Below are 15,506 nucleotides of genomic sequence, written 5' to 3'. Positions count from 1 at the left end.
AGAACCAGTCTTCTCCTAGCAGCCTTCAGGTGAAGATGTAGAACTATCAGCTCCTCCTGTACCAGGCCTGCCTGGACACAGCCACATTCCCACCTTGTTGAGAATGGACTGAATCTCTGATCCTGTAAGCCAGCCCCAATTAAATGTTGTCTTTGTAAGAGATAACTTGGTCATGGTGTCTGTTCACAGCAGAAAAACCCTAACTAAGACAGTTAATTAGTTAGTTAGTTTTGAGAGCGGTTGCCTTTGTATACCCCCAGCTGTCTTGGAACAAGGTCTGTAGACCAGGCTGGCCTCAAACTCAACAGAGATCCTCCCTCCCAAATGCTGGGATTAAAGGTGTATGCCACCACTCAAAGTAAATTGAATACTTTAAAGGGAGGAAATTAAACCAAATAGGTAAAACTAGTCTCTGGTCATGCCCGGTGACCTAGTCCTGGCAAGAGTCTCTGGCCATGCTGGTGACTCGTCCCGCTCACCTTTGCACTTACTTGGGCACCAGCTGGACAGACATGGATAAGGTAATGTTTGCATTCTTAGTTGTGTAGACTCCTCTGTGAATGCCATTCCTTCTGACTGTGTAGAAAATGTATTTCCTAATCCGTCCCTGTGCTTCATTCCAGTCCCAAAGAGTATACTGGTTTTTCTTTGCAAAACACAGATTTGTACTAATATGCTTAACTTGAAACTTTTTCACAGTTACCTGGAAAAAGAAGCCTCAAGTTTCTACCAAAAAAGCATCAAGTACATTGTTCTGCCCACTCTTAAAGAGGGTCTCTTACTGCATCTAAAATTCTGGTATCTTCTGCTAGATCTCACTGAAAGCCTTGGTCTGGCTCCATGTCTTTCAAACCAAGACAGCAGTGTTTGGCCCCGAGGTCTGTAAGCCCACGCCACAGCACATATGGCTTCCTCTAAGCTCTTGGATAAAATGAGCAGGACCAGAGTTGGCTCAGAAAATGAGCAGATGATGACTTGGGGTTGGCTTTTCTTCTTAAAATGTTACACAAGTGCAGAGCACTTGGCTGCCACCCCCCTCTCCAGCCATCAGTAGAGCTTGACCTTGGCCAAGATTTTGCCTCATCCTCTCAGCATTTAAGCTTACAATTGCGTTTCAGCTGTGGAATGCTTAACCAAAAGCACATGCTGTGGTGGCAGGTTCCAAAGAACAAGTTTTGCAAAAGCCCAAAGAGCATTGTTCTCTCAAAACAGCAGCTTTCTCTGAAATGCCCAGCCGACCTCAAACTGATGATGCTTTGGCTTGTTTGTACACAGAACTGGGGTTGTTGTTGATGCCCTATTGAAGTGCAGTGTAGTTGCCTTATATACATTTGAAGAATACACACATTTGAAGGATATAGCTTGATGAATTTTGACAGGTGTGTATGCCCATATACCTGTCAAGGGCTAGAATTTAAGCCTGGCCTGGTGTATGTCTGTAATCCCAGCATTTGGGATGCTGAGGCAGGACGATTCATGCAAATCAGGGCCATCCCCTTGTCTGCTAATACGCAAGTCCCAAGCCAGCCAGGGCCACATACCAAGACCCTCTCTTAAAAGAATCGAAAAAATAATAATAGAGACTGGCAACATAGCTCAGGGACAGAGTACTCGCCTAGCACACGTACTAGAGGCCCTGGGTTCAATTCCTAATATGGTTTTTTAAAGGGGACAAGAAGGCTGAAGTTTTAGCCATCCTTGGGTTATAAACTTCTAGAGACTTGAAGGTCATATATTCACCAAGCCGAGGAAACAAGTAGTAAATGCACGTCAGAATTGCTGAAGATTTGGTAATTGGGATCTAAGAATTTCTCCATACTTAGGGATTACAGAACATTTCATGAGGTTTGATTTTTAGTAAGTTAACTACAGCTGGGCAGTGGTGGTGTACGCCTGTAATCACAGCACTTACGAAGCAGAGGCAGGTGGATTTCTGAGTGCAAGACCAGCCTGGTCTACAGAGTGAGTTCTAGGACAGCCAGGGCTATACAGAGAAACCCTGTCTCGAAAAAAACCAATAAACAAACAAAAAAGGTTAAGTATAAATAGGCACATAGAATCATTTCTTGATAATGCATATGGGTGTTTTCCTACATATATGTATGTGTGCCGTATATATGCCTAGTACCTGCAGAGGAGAGAAGAGGGCTTCGGGTCCCTAGGAACTGGAGTTACAAAGTCGTGAGCCACCATATGAGTGCTGACAATGGAACCCAGGTCCTCTGGAACAGTCGATGCTCCTAACCACTCCTAACCACTGACACATCTCTCCAGCTCCTTCTTATTCTGTATATGTTTGGAATTTCCCACTCAATTTCCAAATTCTTCAGTAGTGGCTCCTGCAGCACATCCACTGTATTCCTGCTAAGGATGCTTAGCCCTGCAACCTCAAAGCAAGGTACAGGAGAGTCTCCACAGGGTCCTTTCCTTACCTTCAAAACTAGATACTCTGATTCAAAACTTATGAACATGCTAAATGGTGGTAGTGCACAACTTTAATCCCAGCCCTGGAAGGCAGAGAGGTAGGCAGATCTCTGAGTTTGAGACCAGCCTGGTCTACAGAGTGAGTTTCAGGATAGCCAGACCACACAGAGAAATCCTGTCTTGAAAAACAAAACAAACAAAAAAACCCCCAACAACAACAACAACAACAACAACAAAAGAAAAAAAAAAGAAAAAAAAATTACAAACACAAGTTGGGATAACTCCACTTTCCTAAGCCATCCTTCTCTTTGAACATAGGGTTGACCTCAAATTTATTCTGAAAAGCCAATTTCTCTGGCAAACTGATTTGTACAGTAAGGTTTACGTACATAAATCCCATACAGCCCTATTGAGCAGTATTCCCAGAACTCAGGTCACAGAACCCAGGAAGGGGGGGTCTCTTCCCACCTCCCCCAGGAGGGAAGGAAGCAGGTACAGCTTTCTGTGGCCTTTTCTACCTCCTAGCCTTTGACACTTCCTCTGTGGTAGGTAGTTAGGGCTCAGCTCCAACTTGACACTTCCAAAGACACACCCAGTCCAGGGGAGGGCGTGGCACCGCTGGTGTCTTCCCACTTTCTCTGATATCCTTTCCTCTGTGTGACTACCCCAATCCCCCCCCCCCCCCCCGCTCCCCACTCCCAACCTCTAAACCGTGCCTGCTGTGGGGCAGCTCTGCTGACTGTGCCCTTACAAGAGCCCTCAGACTCTGGAGCCTCTGACAAGCTTGAAGGAAGTTTTGGAGGCCTGGAGGCTGTGTTCAGTAAGCTAACAGCTGAGTGCCCTGGTGGCTTAGAAGTGGCAGTGAGGTGAAAGGGGGGCTCAGTGGAGATCAGGTGGGCTCTTCCCACTCAGCCTGTGATGGCTGATGGACTGCTTCCCTCAGCCTTTGGCTCCAGCCTCTTCTGTGCAGAGAAACAGAATGAGGCAAAGCGCCTGGTCTGTTTTAAATCGATTCCGCTTGCTGTAGCCAATAAGCCCAACAGCTTGGAAGGTGAGTGACCCTTCCCAAGAGATTCATGTCGCTCCAGTGCTCTTGCCTCCAGCGCCACTCCAAAGCCTCCTGCCCTCCTCGCTGACCCGGCTCCACTGATGTTAACGGCCTCTCTGGACGGTCTCTCCCCAGGCTTGTCTGGCTTTGGTGTTCGTTACACTTTTATCAGGTTTTGCTCTCTGCTTTGTCTTTCCCTGGAGCTGTTTTCCCTGGGTTCTCTATCTTGCCATCTCGTGTGGTCTGCATCTGTGCCTGAGCTGCCACATACTTGTCTCCATCTGCTGCCGCTTGTCTGATTGTCATAGCTTTTGTCCTCCTGCCCTCACTTCCCACAGCCTCCTGGGGGTCAGCCTAGCCACTCTCTGGCTTGTGTGCAGCTGGCGAGACAGTCGGGAGTCCACTCACTGCAGTGACAGGCTTGAGGACCAGTGGGCCTATCACTTCAGGAACACTTCAGATTGAGTATGGATGCTGGGCCGTGTTTAGAAGGCCATCTACAAGACAAAGAAGTAATTCGGGGTGTTTAAACTTTGGTCTCTGGATTCCTAGGAAGAACTAATTTATAGGGAAGCTGACATCTTTAACTTACAGCGCAGGTGACTGGCTGTGGGGATACAGTTAAAATGGAATTACCTACCTTGAACAGTCTCAGCCGTGGACCAGTGACAGCTCCAAACTGGGAAGTGGACCTCGGTGATGGCAGCTGTTTCTTGACCATGTGCCAGGGCAATAGGAGGCATCAAAGAAATCAAAGTAGGACAAAGGAAGACAAGGACAGAAAAGTGATGGCCAGTGCCATCCAAGGCTATAGTCAGGAAAGGAGACAGAAGGAGGAGGCTGGGTCAGGAAAGGAGACAGAAGGAGGAGGCTGGGTCAGGAAAGGAGAAAGAGGAGGCTGGGTAAGGGCTCAAGGTAATTAGGAAAACTAATGGGGAGCTAGCAAGGGGTGGGGAGACGGGCACAGAAGATGGCCTGAGATGCAGCAACCTGGCTCTGCCACTGGAGGCACACACTACAGGATGAACCAGTACCTTGTGCTCCAGTACCTTTTTTTTTTAATAAGTATACTTTTATACTTATACTTATGTCTTTCTTTTATACATGATGTCTTCATGTCACATCATTAGAAAACAAAGCCAAAAAAGAGGCAATCGGCCTTCGAGTGGGTGCCATAGAATTTAAGGTTGGGTCTACTTCTCCTTTGCTGACTCTGCTTGTCCAGAAGCTATGGAGAAGCAGCCCTTTGCTGGAGCACCTCAGTAGAGTTCCCATGAGGCATGATAGGGAGAAGCAGCCCTTTGCTGGAGCACCTCAGTAGAGTTCCCATGAGGCCCAGCAGTGTGCCTGCAGCCACGTAGCCAGTAGCGGTGTGCAACCATCAAATCCATCCAGCTCCAGGCCAACTCCAGGCTGGAGAGTGGGGCTGGTCCAGCGGGGGTCCAGTCCCATCACTGTTCTCCTGTTCGCCAGGAACTGAAAGGGAAAAAAAAAATGCACAAGGCACAAAAGGATGTGCAGTGAAAGACTTGCTCCCATTCCTGTTCCCAGGTGCCCACCTCAGAGCCATCCCTGAACAGTCTAATTTCTTGAAAGACTTTTTTTCCCAGTATCTCCTTTCTAGGTCTCGTTAAACCTGAAAGATTTCAGGATCTTATTTTTCTTCTTTTTCACGTGAGTATTTGTGTGGGGGCAAATACACAGGTTCACATATGTGTAGGTTCACATGGATATCTCTGCACACGGATGTGGCGCTCCGAGGTTGATATCGGGGATCTTCCTCAATTGCTCCACCTTGTTCTTTGAGGCAGAGTCTCTCAAGCCCAGACCTCCAGGGCTTGCTCCAGGGATCCCATCTCTTTCTTCCAAGGCTAGACTTACAGGCAAGCCGCCTGCCGCATCAGGCATTTATGTGGGATCTGGATTTGAGCTCTGAAATCCAGTCCTCTCGGTTACATGGCAAGCAGTTTAACCACTGAGCCATCTTCCCACCTCAGGTTCCAGATTCTTGATCAAGTTCAATATTAGAAATCATTCAGGTGTGTGTGTGTGTGTGTGTGTGTAAGATGTTGGGGGAAATCAAAGGACAAAGAAAATTACATTCTAGTTTAGTGCTAGTAATTCTTTCCAGGACAGGAAATAGTTTAAATATTAGGCAAGTGAAATCTTAGAATGCCAGTCCTAGAAAGGCCATTCTAAGTGCATTTGAGACAAAGTCCTCCTCCTCCTCCTCCTCCTCCTTCTTCTCTTCCTCCTCTTCTTCCTCTTCCTCCTCTTTCTTCTCCTCCTCCTCTTCCTCCTCCTCCTTTTTTTGTTTGTTTGTTTTTTTTTTTTTTCCGAGACAGGGTTTCTCTGTATAGCCCTGGCTGTCCTGGAACTCACTCTGTAGACCAGGCTGGCCTCGAACTCAGAAATCTGCCTGCCTCTGCCTCCCAGAGTGCTGGGATTAAAGGTGTGTGCCACCACCGCCCAGCTACTCTTCTTTTAAAGATTTACTTTATATATGAATGCATACCACAGATGGTTGTGGGTGCTGGGATTTGAACCTGGGTCCTTTGCAAGAACAATACTACTATTAATTGGTGAGCCATCTTCCCAAACCTTCCCTTTTGGGGGGGTAGGGGTTGGAGTGGGGGCTAGTTTTATAGTCACAGCTGTCCTCCTGTTTCAGCCTCTCAAGATCACCAGTGTGCATTAATACTCACCAATGAAGTCCCATTTTAAATGCTAGAGGCCCAAGTGTGTTACTTGTCCAGGATCATCAGGTTGGTGAAGGCGGGTATCCCACTTCCAATCGCCTCACCTCCCTCCATTTTGGGGTAGCAGTCTTTGTAAAATAAATGATTCAGAGCTGAAAGGAAAGAATTAGACACAAATTTTATTTTTTTCTCTAGTGACCAATCGTGTGTCACTAATAACTAATAATTACAGGAAAGAAATCAGTTATTTAAGGAAAAGCATGAAGTCCAATTTTAGTAAACAGACCGCATATATTCCTGCACACTGTCCATATACACAGGCACTTGGAGGGGACAGAGACGACAGCTACAACAACCGCAGACTGTTGTCTGCCTCTCCTGCTGGACTGCAGGCTGAGATCTGGGGCCCAGCGCAGCACCTCCGCCTCCACTAAGGACTACAGCCTGTGGGTGTGGGAAGCAGAGGCAGGCATTTTCTTGTTGGGGATGAGGGAGAAATGTCCATCTGGACTAAGAGGACAGCCTGAGAATGGACCCAGGACAGTGATGCCAAGAGGGGTGAGAGGACATGAGTAGAAATACCTGCCCATGCTGCTTCTGAGCTCCACGCCCCGAGCCCCGAAGCCAGCCCAGCCAGCTGTTTACCACCACTGACCCCAGAGGAAACGCCCCATGATTTATAACTATTTATATGCTGATAAAATGGCATGATGCTTTTACAAAGTCTTTTCGCTCTGGCATCAGCTCCAGACACTGTGAGCAATTTCAGCGTTCAAACCAGATTGATGAGCCTTTTGATGGTTTTGGAGGCGGCTTCAGTGAGAGAGGAAATGTACCACTGTAAACACTGGCTTGTAAAATCCTCAGTTTCTCTGAATGGTGACTTCCCAGGCAGTGTGGGTCTGATGTTACACGCCTCCCGCATTAACATCATCTTCCTGTAAGGGAATAGAATTTATACTTCAGAATACCCTGGCTGGATGAGAGCTCCAGGGTACATCCCAACCCCGGAGTATCCCCTTAATTTCCACTTTGAAGCTTTCCGAAGACAAGTGAGACATTGATCACAGGTGCCATTGGACTAAATGAATGCAGGCCAGGAGTGTGGGCCTCTTCACCTTGCATTCACGTTGGTCTTGGGCCTGATCCCTTGGACCCTGAGCCAAAGTTTGTAAGGTCTAAGGCTCATTCCTATGTTCCAGCTGATAAGAGCCCTGAGAAAGAAAGTGTTTCCAAGAACCTGCGCCCAGAGCCATGGCAGACACGGGAAACAAATGACAGTCCTTCATCCTCACTCCAGAAGCCGTCATTTGTGAAGTGCATGGCTTTTCCTCATGCCTGGGTATATGAAAAGTATGTGATGTGTGTGGCCTCTGCTCATGCCTGGGCGCTGGGGACATGATAGCCACTCAGAGCTGAGTTTGCCTATTGTGCTTCTGATTTTTCATCTCTACCTGACTGAGTCACAAATCCTTCCAGAGGTTAGATAGCCCCAGAGAGCTCAGGTTCAATTGAACATACTTCTCAGACCTCCCTCCCTCCTGGACTCATTTCAGTTCACAATCCCCTTAAGCTAAAGAATGTCTCTACTAGGCAGGAAATTTGTATTATTCTGAAATCCTCTCTCTTACCCACAACCCATGGGCAAATCTTTTGCATCTCCCTTCTTTCTCTCCTGCTCTAGCCATGGTCACTTCCCTAATCCAGGCTGGATACATTGCTGGGAAGGCTACAGTGTTACTGTGATATCCTCCATCAGTAGACAGTAGACTTCAGCCTGCTCGCTACACCTCATAGCTGAGAATGCCACACTGGTGTGTCTGTTTGTCTTTCCTGAACAAGTACAGATTTATTAGGGCACAAAGGATTGTCTGACACCCACAGCATCACCACTACTGTCCTTTACTGTAAGGTAAAATCATGTCATTTCTTGTGCTCCTAGACACAGTGAGTCTGTCATCCAAGGCTCAGCTCCCAAATGACTTCAGGATGGTGACAGTGCTCCTCTGTGCTTTTATTGATCCATATCATCCTATGATGATATGCCTTCTCCTGCTGTTCATTCCAGGACCTCTCAGAAGCTAGAAACAAATTTTATTCACTCTTGGATTCTCTAGTACCTAGATAGGACTGGCGTGGTAAGTACTCAAAAAAGAAAGGAAGAGCCTAAAAGGCCACCCCAACAGGCAAGGAGACACCGGAGGATACACTGTCTCAAAAGGCTGCATTGTTATGAGACAGAAAATAATGGCGTGTGACTAGCCAGACTGTCCCTATTCTTTTATTCGCTCAATTACCAAACCTAGATGTTTAGTACATATGTTGAGAGGGTCAGCACTGTACTAGAAACTCGTAATATGTTACAGAAAGCTCCTGGCTGGGCATCCTGATGGGTCATGTGGTCTCCTGTGAGAATCTTGGCCACTTAGTCCTCTACAGGCTGTGGAAAAGAGGCAAAGGAGAGGTGATAGAGTTATGTGTGTTGGGGGACTTTGAGAAGGACTTTGTCTCGAGGACCAGTTCTACTGACTACTGGCTTTATTAATGCATTTCTTTTAAAAATGCATTCTTTGCTGTTACTAAAGAACATTTGACACATTTCTAATTAGCTCAAAGCCTCTACAGCCAAATTAACCCCAATGTAACAACTGGCTCATTTCACATTTCATTGTTCCATGAGTTGCCCACCAGAGTGGAGGTCATTTTTTCTCTAACTTTGATTAGGACATGTCTGCGTTTGCGTCACTATTGCTATGACCAAACAACAGGACCAAAGCAACCTGGGGAGGAGAGGGTTTATTTGGCTTCCACTTCCATGTCACTGAAGGCAGTCAGGACAGGGACTCACACAGGGCGGGAACCTGGAGGCGGGAGTTGATGCAGAGGCTTCTTCCTCATGGCTTGCTCAATCTGCTTTCTTAGAGAAAGGGCCCCGAAACACCAGCCCAGGGATGGTCTCACCTACAGTGGGCTGGCCTCTCCCCCATCAATCATAATTAAGAAAATGCTCTACCTCTACCGGCTTGCCTACAGCCCTAATCTTACAGAAGCATTTTTTTTTCCAGTTAGGGTTCCCTGCTCTCAGATGACTAGCCTGTGTCAAGTTGACATCAAATTAACGCAATTATTCCTTGTCAACTCGACATGAAATACTTTTTAAGACCTAACCTTTCCTATTCTTGGTTCATCCCCAAGACCTCAGATTAGTAAATATCACAAATGTAAAAACATATTACAAACTTAAATGTCCTACAGTCTTTACTAATTCAAACACTTTAAAAGTCCAGTCTCTGTAAAAATCCAAAGTCTCTTTTAAAAATCTAAAATCTCCTTTAAAAACTCAAAGTTTCTCAACTGTGGGCTCATAGAAAATAAGAAAATAAGCTAAATGCATTCTTACTTCAAGAGGGAAGAACCAGGGCCCAGTCAGAATCTGAACAAGAAAAGCCACACTCCAACAATGAAAATAATTCAATGTCCAATGTCAGTCATTCCTGATCTTCGGGCTTCTCCAAGGGGCGTGGCCACTCCCCCAGCTCCCCCTTCTGCAGCACACACAGCGTGTCTCCTCAAGGCTCCAGGGCTCTCCCTGCCATAGCTGTTGCTATTCTTGGTGGTCATCTCATGGTACTGGCACCTCCGAAATGCTGTGGTCTTCTGCTGCAACTGGGTTGCACTTTGACCAATAACCTCTCTTGGTCTCCCTTCATTGTGTCAAACTTCCTCTTCTCTTCGTGACCCCTTCAGTCCTGGGTTTCCACTGCCATTGAGGCTACACCTTCACCAGTAGTTTCTCTGGCCTCATAGTGCCAAGCCTCAACTCATCTCCATGACTCCTTCATGCCTTCAGAACCAGTACTGCCTGGGAGACTCTTAACACTACCAAGTTTGGGTGCCAGTAGGAAGTCCAACTTTGGCCTCTTCTGGAACACAGCTTCTGTGTGCTGACCCTGAGGTAACACTTCCCAGAAAGACCTCACCCCAGTGATGCTGGTCTCTTGTTAATCACAGCTGATTCTTCAGCCCTAGCTGGGCAGCATCCACTGGCCCAGGAAAACAAAGGTTTTACTTTACCACCACTCAGGTCCCTTGTTCACCATAGCCGGTTCTTTAGCTGCAGCTGACCGGAACCATAGATTCGTCGTGCAAATGGACCCACAGAGTCTTTGCTTCCCTCTGACACCTCACGAGCCAGGCCTCCATCGTCTACACCGCTCTCAACAGTCTCACCCTCTAAGCCCTACAGACAAGTCAACTCTCAATGGCTTTCTATTCCAAAGTTCCAAAATTCTTCACAATCCTCCCCAACACCGTCAGGTCTGTTACAGCGATATCCTACTCTCCTGGTAGCAATTTCCAAGACCCTGAAAGTTTTCTTATTCCCTCATCCTGGGACAGCAAGAGTTTAACCTCTAACTCTCCATTAGAGGACAGAGCCAGCTGCTCCAAGAGAAGCAGTTAGGGGACCCCAATACCTTGACTTGCCCCTGTCTCTACAAGGAGTGTTTGACATAGGGAGGTAGACAGACCAGCGGTTCATGCTCCCCCCTCCCCCCGCTCCATTTTTTTCCACTGACAACTACTTGATAATCATGTTTTGTGAGCTATTCCTATATGCACTGTTCTAAGCACTGGGCAAGCAATGGTGAACACATAAGAATCTATGAGGCAAGATGGCTTAGTGAGCACGGGCACTTGCCACCACAACGGACAACCGGAGTTCCATTCTCAGAACTCACATGGTGGGGAGGGGACCAACTCCTACATGTTGTCTTCTGACTTCCACGTGTGCACCACGGCATGCACGGGGCCCCACCCCCTGCCAAATTAATACGTGTGACAAAGAAAATAATAAACACAAGAATCAGTGAGGGACATAGGAGATGACTCAGTTGGTCACAGGACTTACTTGAACAAGTCCAGTAACCTGGAGTCTCAGTCAAAAAGTGGGATGTGCGAACTGACTCACAAAAAGTTGTCCTCTGGTCCCCACATATGCACCATGGTGTTGCATGCATGGTGTGTGTGTGTGTGTGTGTGTACTCGTCTCTCTCTCTCTCTCTCTCTTTCTCTCTCTCTCTCTCACACACACACACACACACACACACACATACACAAAGAGAGAGAGAGAGACAGAGACAGACAGAGATTGACTGGAACCCTTTCACAGAGCCAGGCCTTCCCATCTGCAGTGGTTTCCAGACGCTCAGTACCCGCCTTTGCCTTGGAGACAATTGGTGTGTTGAGGGTGGCCTTCTGACAGTGGGTGGCTGCTGCTGACCTTTGCATGGGCCTCATCACTGTGGAAGGGCGATGACGTAGCCTTCTCAAGGCATGGGGATTCCGAGATTCCGTGTCACTGTGTGTTGTGTGCTCACATACAGACCGTCTGTGCTCCCGGCTTTCTTTCCCCGCTCAGAGCAGACAGGTATGATGGGAAGGGAGGGTTTGAACCCAGTTCTCTCACATAGCTTCTGGACTTCTCACGCTAAAGCAGACTGGAGAAGAGGCTTCTGAGAGAGCCTGCCTCTTAAAGGTAACGGGCCTAGAGTGGCCAGCTTAGCAGAAGCTCTGGAAGGGGCAGCCATTCAGCTGTGGGGTGAGGCACTCTGTCCTCCTCGCAATGTTTGATGTGGCGGAGAAGTCATTACGGGGTCTGTTCTTGGCAGCAGTGGGAAACCCCTTTGGCATGTGCTTTGGGCAGGCTTTAGGGAGTCCCTTTTCAGCCCCAGTCCTCTGAGGTAGGAAGAGCATGTGCCTGTGGGAGTGGACCTGCAGCGCCCTGGGCGTGGCTCTCTATCTCCTGGTATTTCCTCCCACCTTTCCCAGCAATGCTGCAAGCGGTCGGTCGGCACCCTCCCTGCACAGCTGAGAAAACCGAGGCTGAGAACTGACTGCAGCCACCGCATAGGTAACAGTTATCGCTGAATTTACCTGTCCTGCCCCAGCAAGCAAGGGCTTGTGCTGATCCAGACCCCCTCTGTTGCCCACTCATCCCAGTCCCCACCCAGATGCACAGCTGGAGAGAGCTCTGAGGTCCCTGTGAACCCTCGGAAGTGACATTTTGCTCAGCTTACTCTGAGTACCAGCTTTGACATCTGTAGAAGAGGTGAACCATGTCTGAGAGGAGGGCCAAATGGTGCAAGATGTCTAACGTACCAGAAGCTGGGAATGGCTCTGCAGGAGTAGACCCACCCCTCCATATCCCCCCCCCCCTTACCCAGGAAAGAACAGACTGGGGGTGGAAATGAGGTCCCTGCACAAACAGCCCTGTACTGGTTGCTGGATACTGGCACCTGCAGGCCTCCTGAGGACTGAGTGCCTTCATCTGCCAGTGTGAGGATTAGCATAGCTCATCTCAGTGTGGGAGCTCTGCAGTGCATAGATGGAGGGTTAGCACAGGGCACCACTTGGAAGCCTCGAATAACCTGTGGCCAGTGGCATGGTTATTCTCGGTGTTTTCAGAGTTCAGGGACTATTAGGAACCTGCAAGTCTCCCACGGTGACTTTAACTCTGTGCTGCTCAGATCTACTCCAGGGAAGGCTGGGCTCACTTCCGGTCCATTCTGGACTTGATCCTTGAAGATTAGAAGCTGTAGCTGAGGAGGCAGCTTGGGTCCCCTCCTTGTCTAGAGTGTGCATGGTGAGTGAGGGGGACACACTCAACCTTTATGTCAACTTCCTGTCAAGTGAAATCATTACCTCCAAGTCCAGGGAAGTGCCCGCCTAAGGGAGGATGGCTCGTTCTAGACAGACTACCCACCACTGCTTCTCTGTGGTGGTACTGGTGTAGGGACAGCCTTCTCTGTCCCTTTGTCTTGTGAATCCTGAGGAGTAAGTGGTAACACTAGTAGAAACTGCAAAATTCCAGCTTCTCCTCTTCCTCTTTCTGTTTTCCTAAACAAAACACTGGAGTTTGTCTGTTTGTTTGTTTGTTTTTTGTTTTTTCATTTCAGTAGAAATATATCAAGCTTGTATTAGGGTTCTGGAAACACAGAAAAACATCCTCTCATTTCACATGTGTGTCTCTGGGTGATGCTGATGCTGATGTGGGAGGCAGAACATGCTGCTATGATATTATTTGCCTCATTCCCCAGATGGCTTCAATCGCAAGCCTGACCTGTCTTGGATTTTCCAAAGAGCCAACCTATCTGACATCATCCAAAAAGCACCATCCTATCCACTCTGTTCCTGGCGTTCAAGATCCTCCAGAATCCGGACCTGCCCAGCCTGGCCAGTCTCAGCTCACACGAGGTCTTTGCCAGAATCCAGCACACTCTCATGAGGTATTATCCTGATGACCTTGCTGTCCCTGCCTTTCCCCTATTCTTTGCCTTCTTAGGATTTCCCTCCTATCCTCCAGATCTATCTACCTTCTCTGGGAAGCCTTCCTAAAGACCACTTTGCAAAACTATACTTCCAAGAATCATTTCTGTAGTTTGTTACTGAAGACCGGTTTGCAATAGATTATTTCTTCCTCCGCAGCACCTACTTTGGTATTTCACAGCTCAGAGTGTCTTCTTTTTTGCCTGACAGGCCCTAGCCCGCCCTGCCTTCTGCCTGGAGCCTGAATTATTCACACCTGCTTCTCACCTCTCTCGGACTCCAGGGCCTCCGCAGAATCAGAATCTCAATGATGTCTGTCTCTCACCACCTTATTTTGCACTTTGTCGGAAACGTGTCAGAAGGCTTTTAGACAGGGTTCTGCCCACTAATCGAACCCTTTGGCCTGGCCTCTGTGGCTTCCCTTCATTCTCATGGAACGGGGATGACGCCTCGGGACAGTTCAAGGGAACCGCGAAGCCGGGATAGATGGGAGCTACGAAAGCTAGGAGCCCCAGGGTAATGAAAGACGCCCAGCGCCTGCATCCCTGTGCTTGCACTACTGGTTTATGGCAGCGCAGCTTCACCTCGCTCTCCAGAGTGTCAAGTGCATCAGCTTCCAACTCCCCACCCCCTCGGGCCACCGGGGCGGATGGAAGCCTGGGTCTCCGAGAAAGATTCTGGTGCAAAGTCAAGACTGCCTCCTCCCTAGCCTTGCCCCCGCCGAAGGACTCTCTGAACACACCTTGAAACCCGCGCCAGAGCTCAGTGCTCAGCGCTGCCCGGAACTGCATCTACGCGACTCGGGCCAAGGCCAGGGTCTTCGCTGGTGACTCAGGGCCACTCGGCGGTGGGGTAGGTGTGGGTGGAGAGACAGACCAGGGCCGCGCGGGGGCAGCGGACGGGAAAGAGGTAGCTGAGCGTTGGGAGCAGAGACCAGCTCTAGTCCATCGCCATTCCGTCCGGCGCCGGTCTCGATGAGACCTGGGATGCTGGGAAGGCCCACTTCCCAGCGGGCGCGCTCTTTAGCCTGTGCACAGCGGCCCGGGCTGCCCGCGGCGTCTGGAGCACCGAGCCAGCTAGGCGCGCGAATGAATGAGCGCCCGGGGCCGCGCGCGCTCGGGGCTGAAGGGCATTAGGACCGTGAGGATCGCTCTGCGCTCCTGTCTCTTCCTATCACCCCCCCCCCCCAACCACCACCACCACCACCACCACCTCTCTCCTTTTTCTGCTCTGCAGGACTGAGCAGCACGGCGCAAGCGATAACAAACGGCTAGGGTAGCAAGCTCCCTTGCCCCAGCTCTGAGAGCACGCCGGCCCCGGGCCCCACGCGGGGCGCCTGTCTGCCCACCATGAGGAAGATCCGCGCCAATGCCATCGCCATCCTGACCGTAGCCTGGATCCTGGGCACTTTCTACTACTTATGGCAGGACAACCGAGCCCATGCAGCATCCTCCGGCGGCCGCGGCGCGCAGAGGGCCGGCGGGAGACCGGAGCAGCTCCGCGAGGACCGCACCATTCCGCTCATTGTGAGTACGCTCTGCGCACCGTGAGCGGCGGGCCGGGGAGCTCAGCGCGCGTCCTGCCCCCCAACCCCCGCTGTTAGCCGAGGTTCGGGGGGCCCGCCCGGGGGCTGCGTGCCCCGAGAGCCGGTCAGGCTTTGTATATGTTGGAGAATTCCTGCTCGTTGTTATGGCAACCTATGCGGGGCCCGGAGGGGCCAGGGTGCTTGGATGCAAAGGAGGGTGACAGCATGTGGGGGCAGGGAGAAAGTGCTGCAAGTTTGGTGGGCCCGGCGTGCGCGCGCGACTGGGAACGTGGCGGCTCTCGCGGCCCCGCGCCACCGGGGCTGGGGACTAGGGGGCTGCGGGCGTCTCGCCATCCCCAGAAGGCGGCTGGCCCTGGAGTGCAGCGAGCGGGTGGTGGGAGCAGAGCTCAGTAAGAGCGCGTAGGTGGTGGTGCGCACCGGGTCTCCAGCCTCTGGGGTAAAGGACGCCGGGCGACGGCGTGGG

At 49.8% G+C, this 15,506-nt stretch overlaps 1 protein-coding gene across 1 annotated transcript in view; it reads left to right on the top strand.

Moving 5' to 3' along the window:
- The first annotated feature begins 14,714 nt into the window (after window positions 1-14,714).
- Galnt16 (polypeptide N-acetylgalactosaminyltransferase 16) overlaps window positions 14,715-15,506 on the top strand; it is an 85,342-nt gene continuing 84,550 nt past the window's right edge. Inside the window, exon 1 of the mRNA XM_052185557.1 lies at window positions 14,715-15,023. Within this exon, the coding sequence (XP_052041517.1) occupies window positions 14,847-15,023 (177 nt within the window). The 5' untranslated portion in view covers window positions 14,715-14,846. The remainder of the gene's footprint in view (window positions 15,024-15,506) is intronic.

The sequence above is a fragment of the Apodemus sylvaticus genome, chromosome 6 (assembly GCF_947179515.1).
Source record: "Apodemus sylvaticus chromosome 6, mApoSyl1.1, whole genome shotgun sequence".
Classification (NCBI taxonomy): Eukaryota; Metazoa; Chordata; class Mammalia; order Rodentia; family Muridae; genus Apodemus; species Apodemus sylvaticus.
Note: the sequence above shows the minus strand (reverse complement) of the source record. Positions and strands in the feature narration are given on the sequence as shown.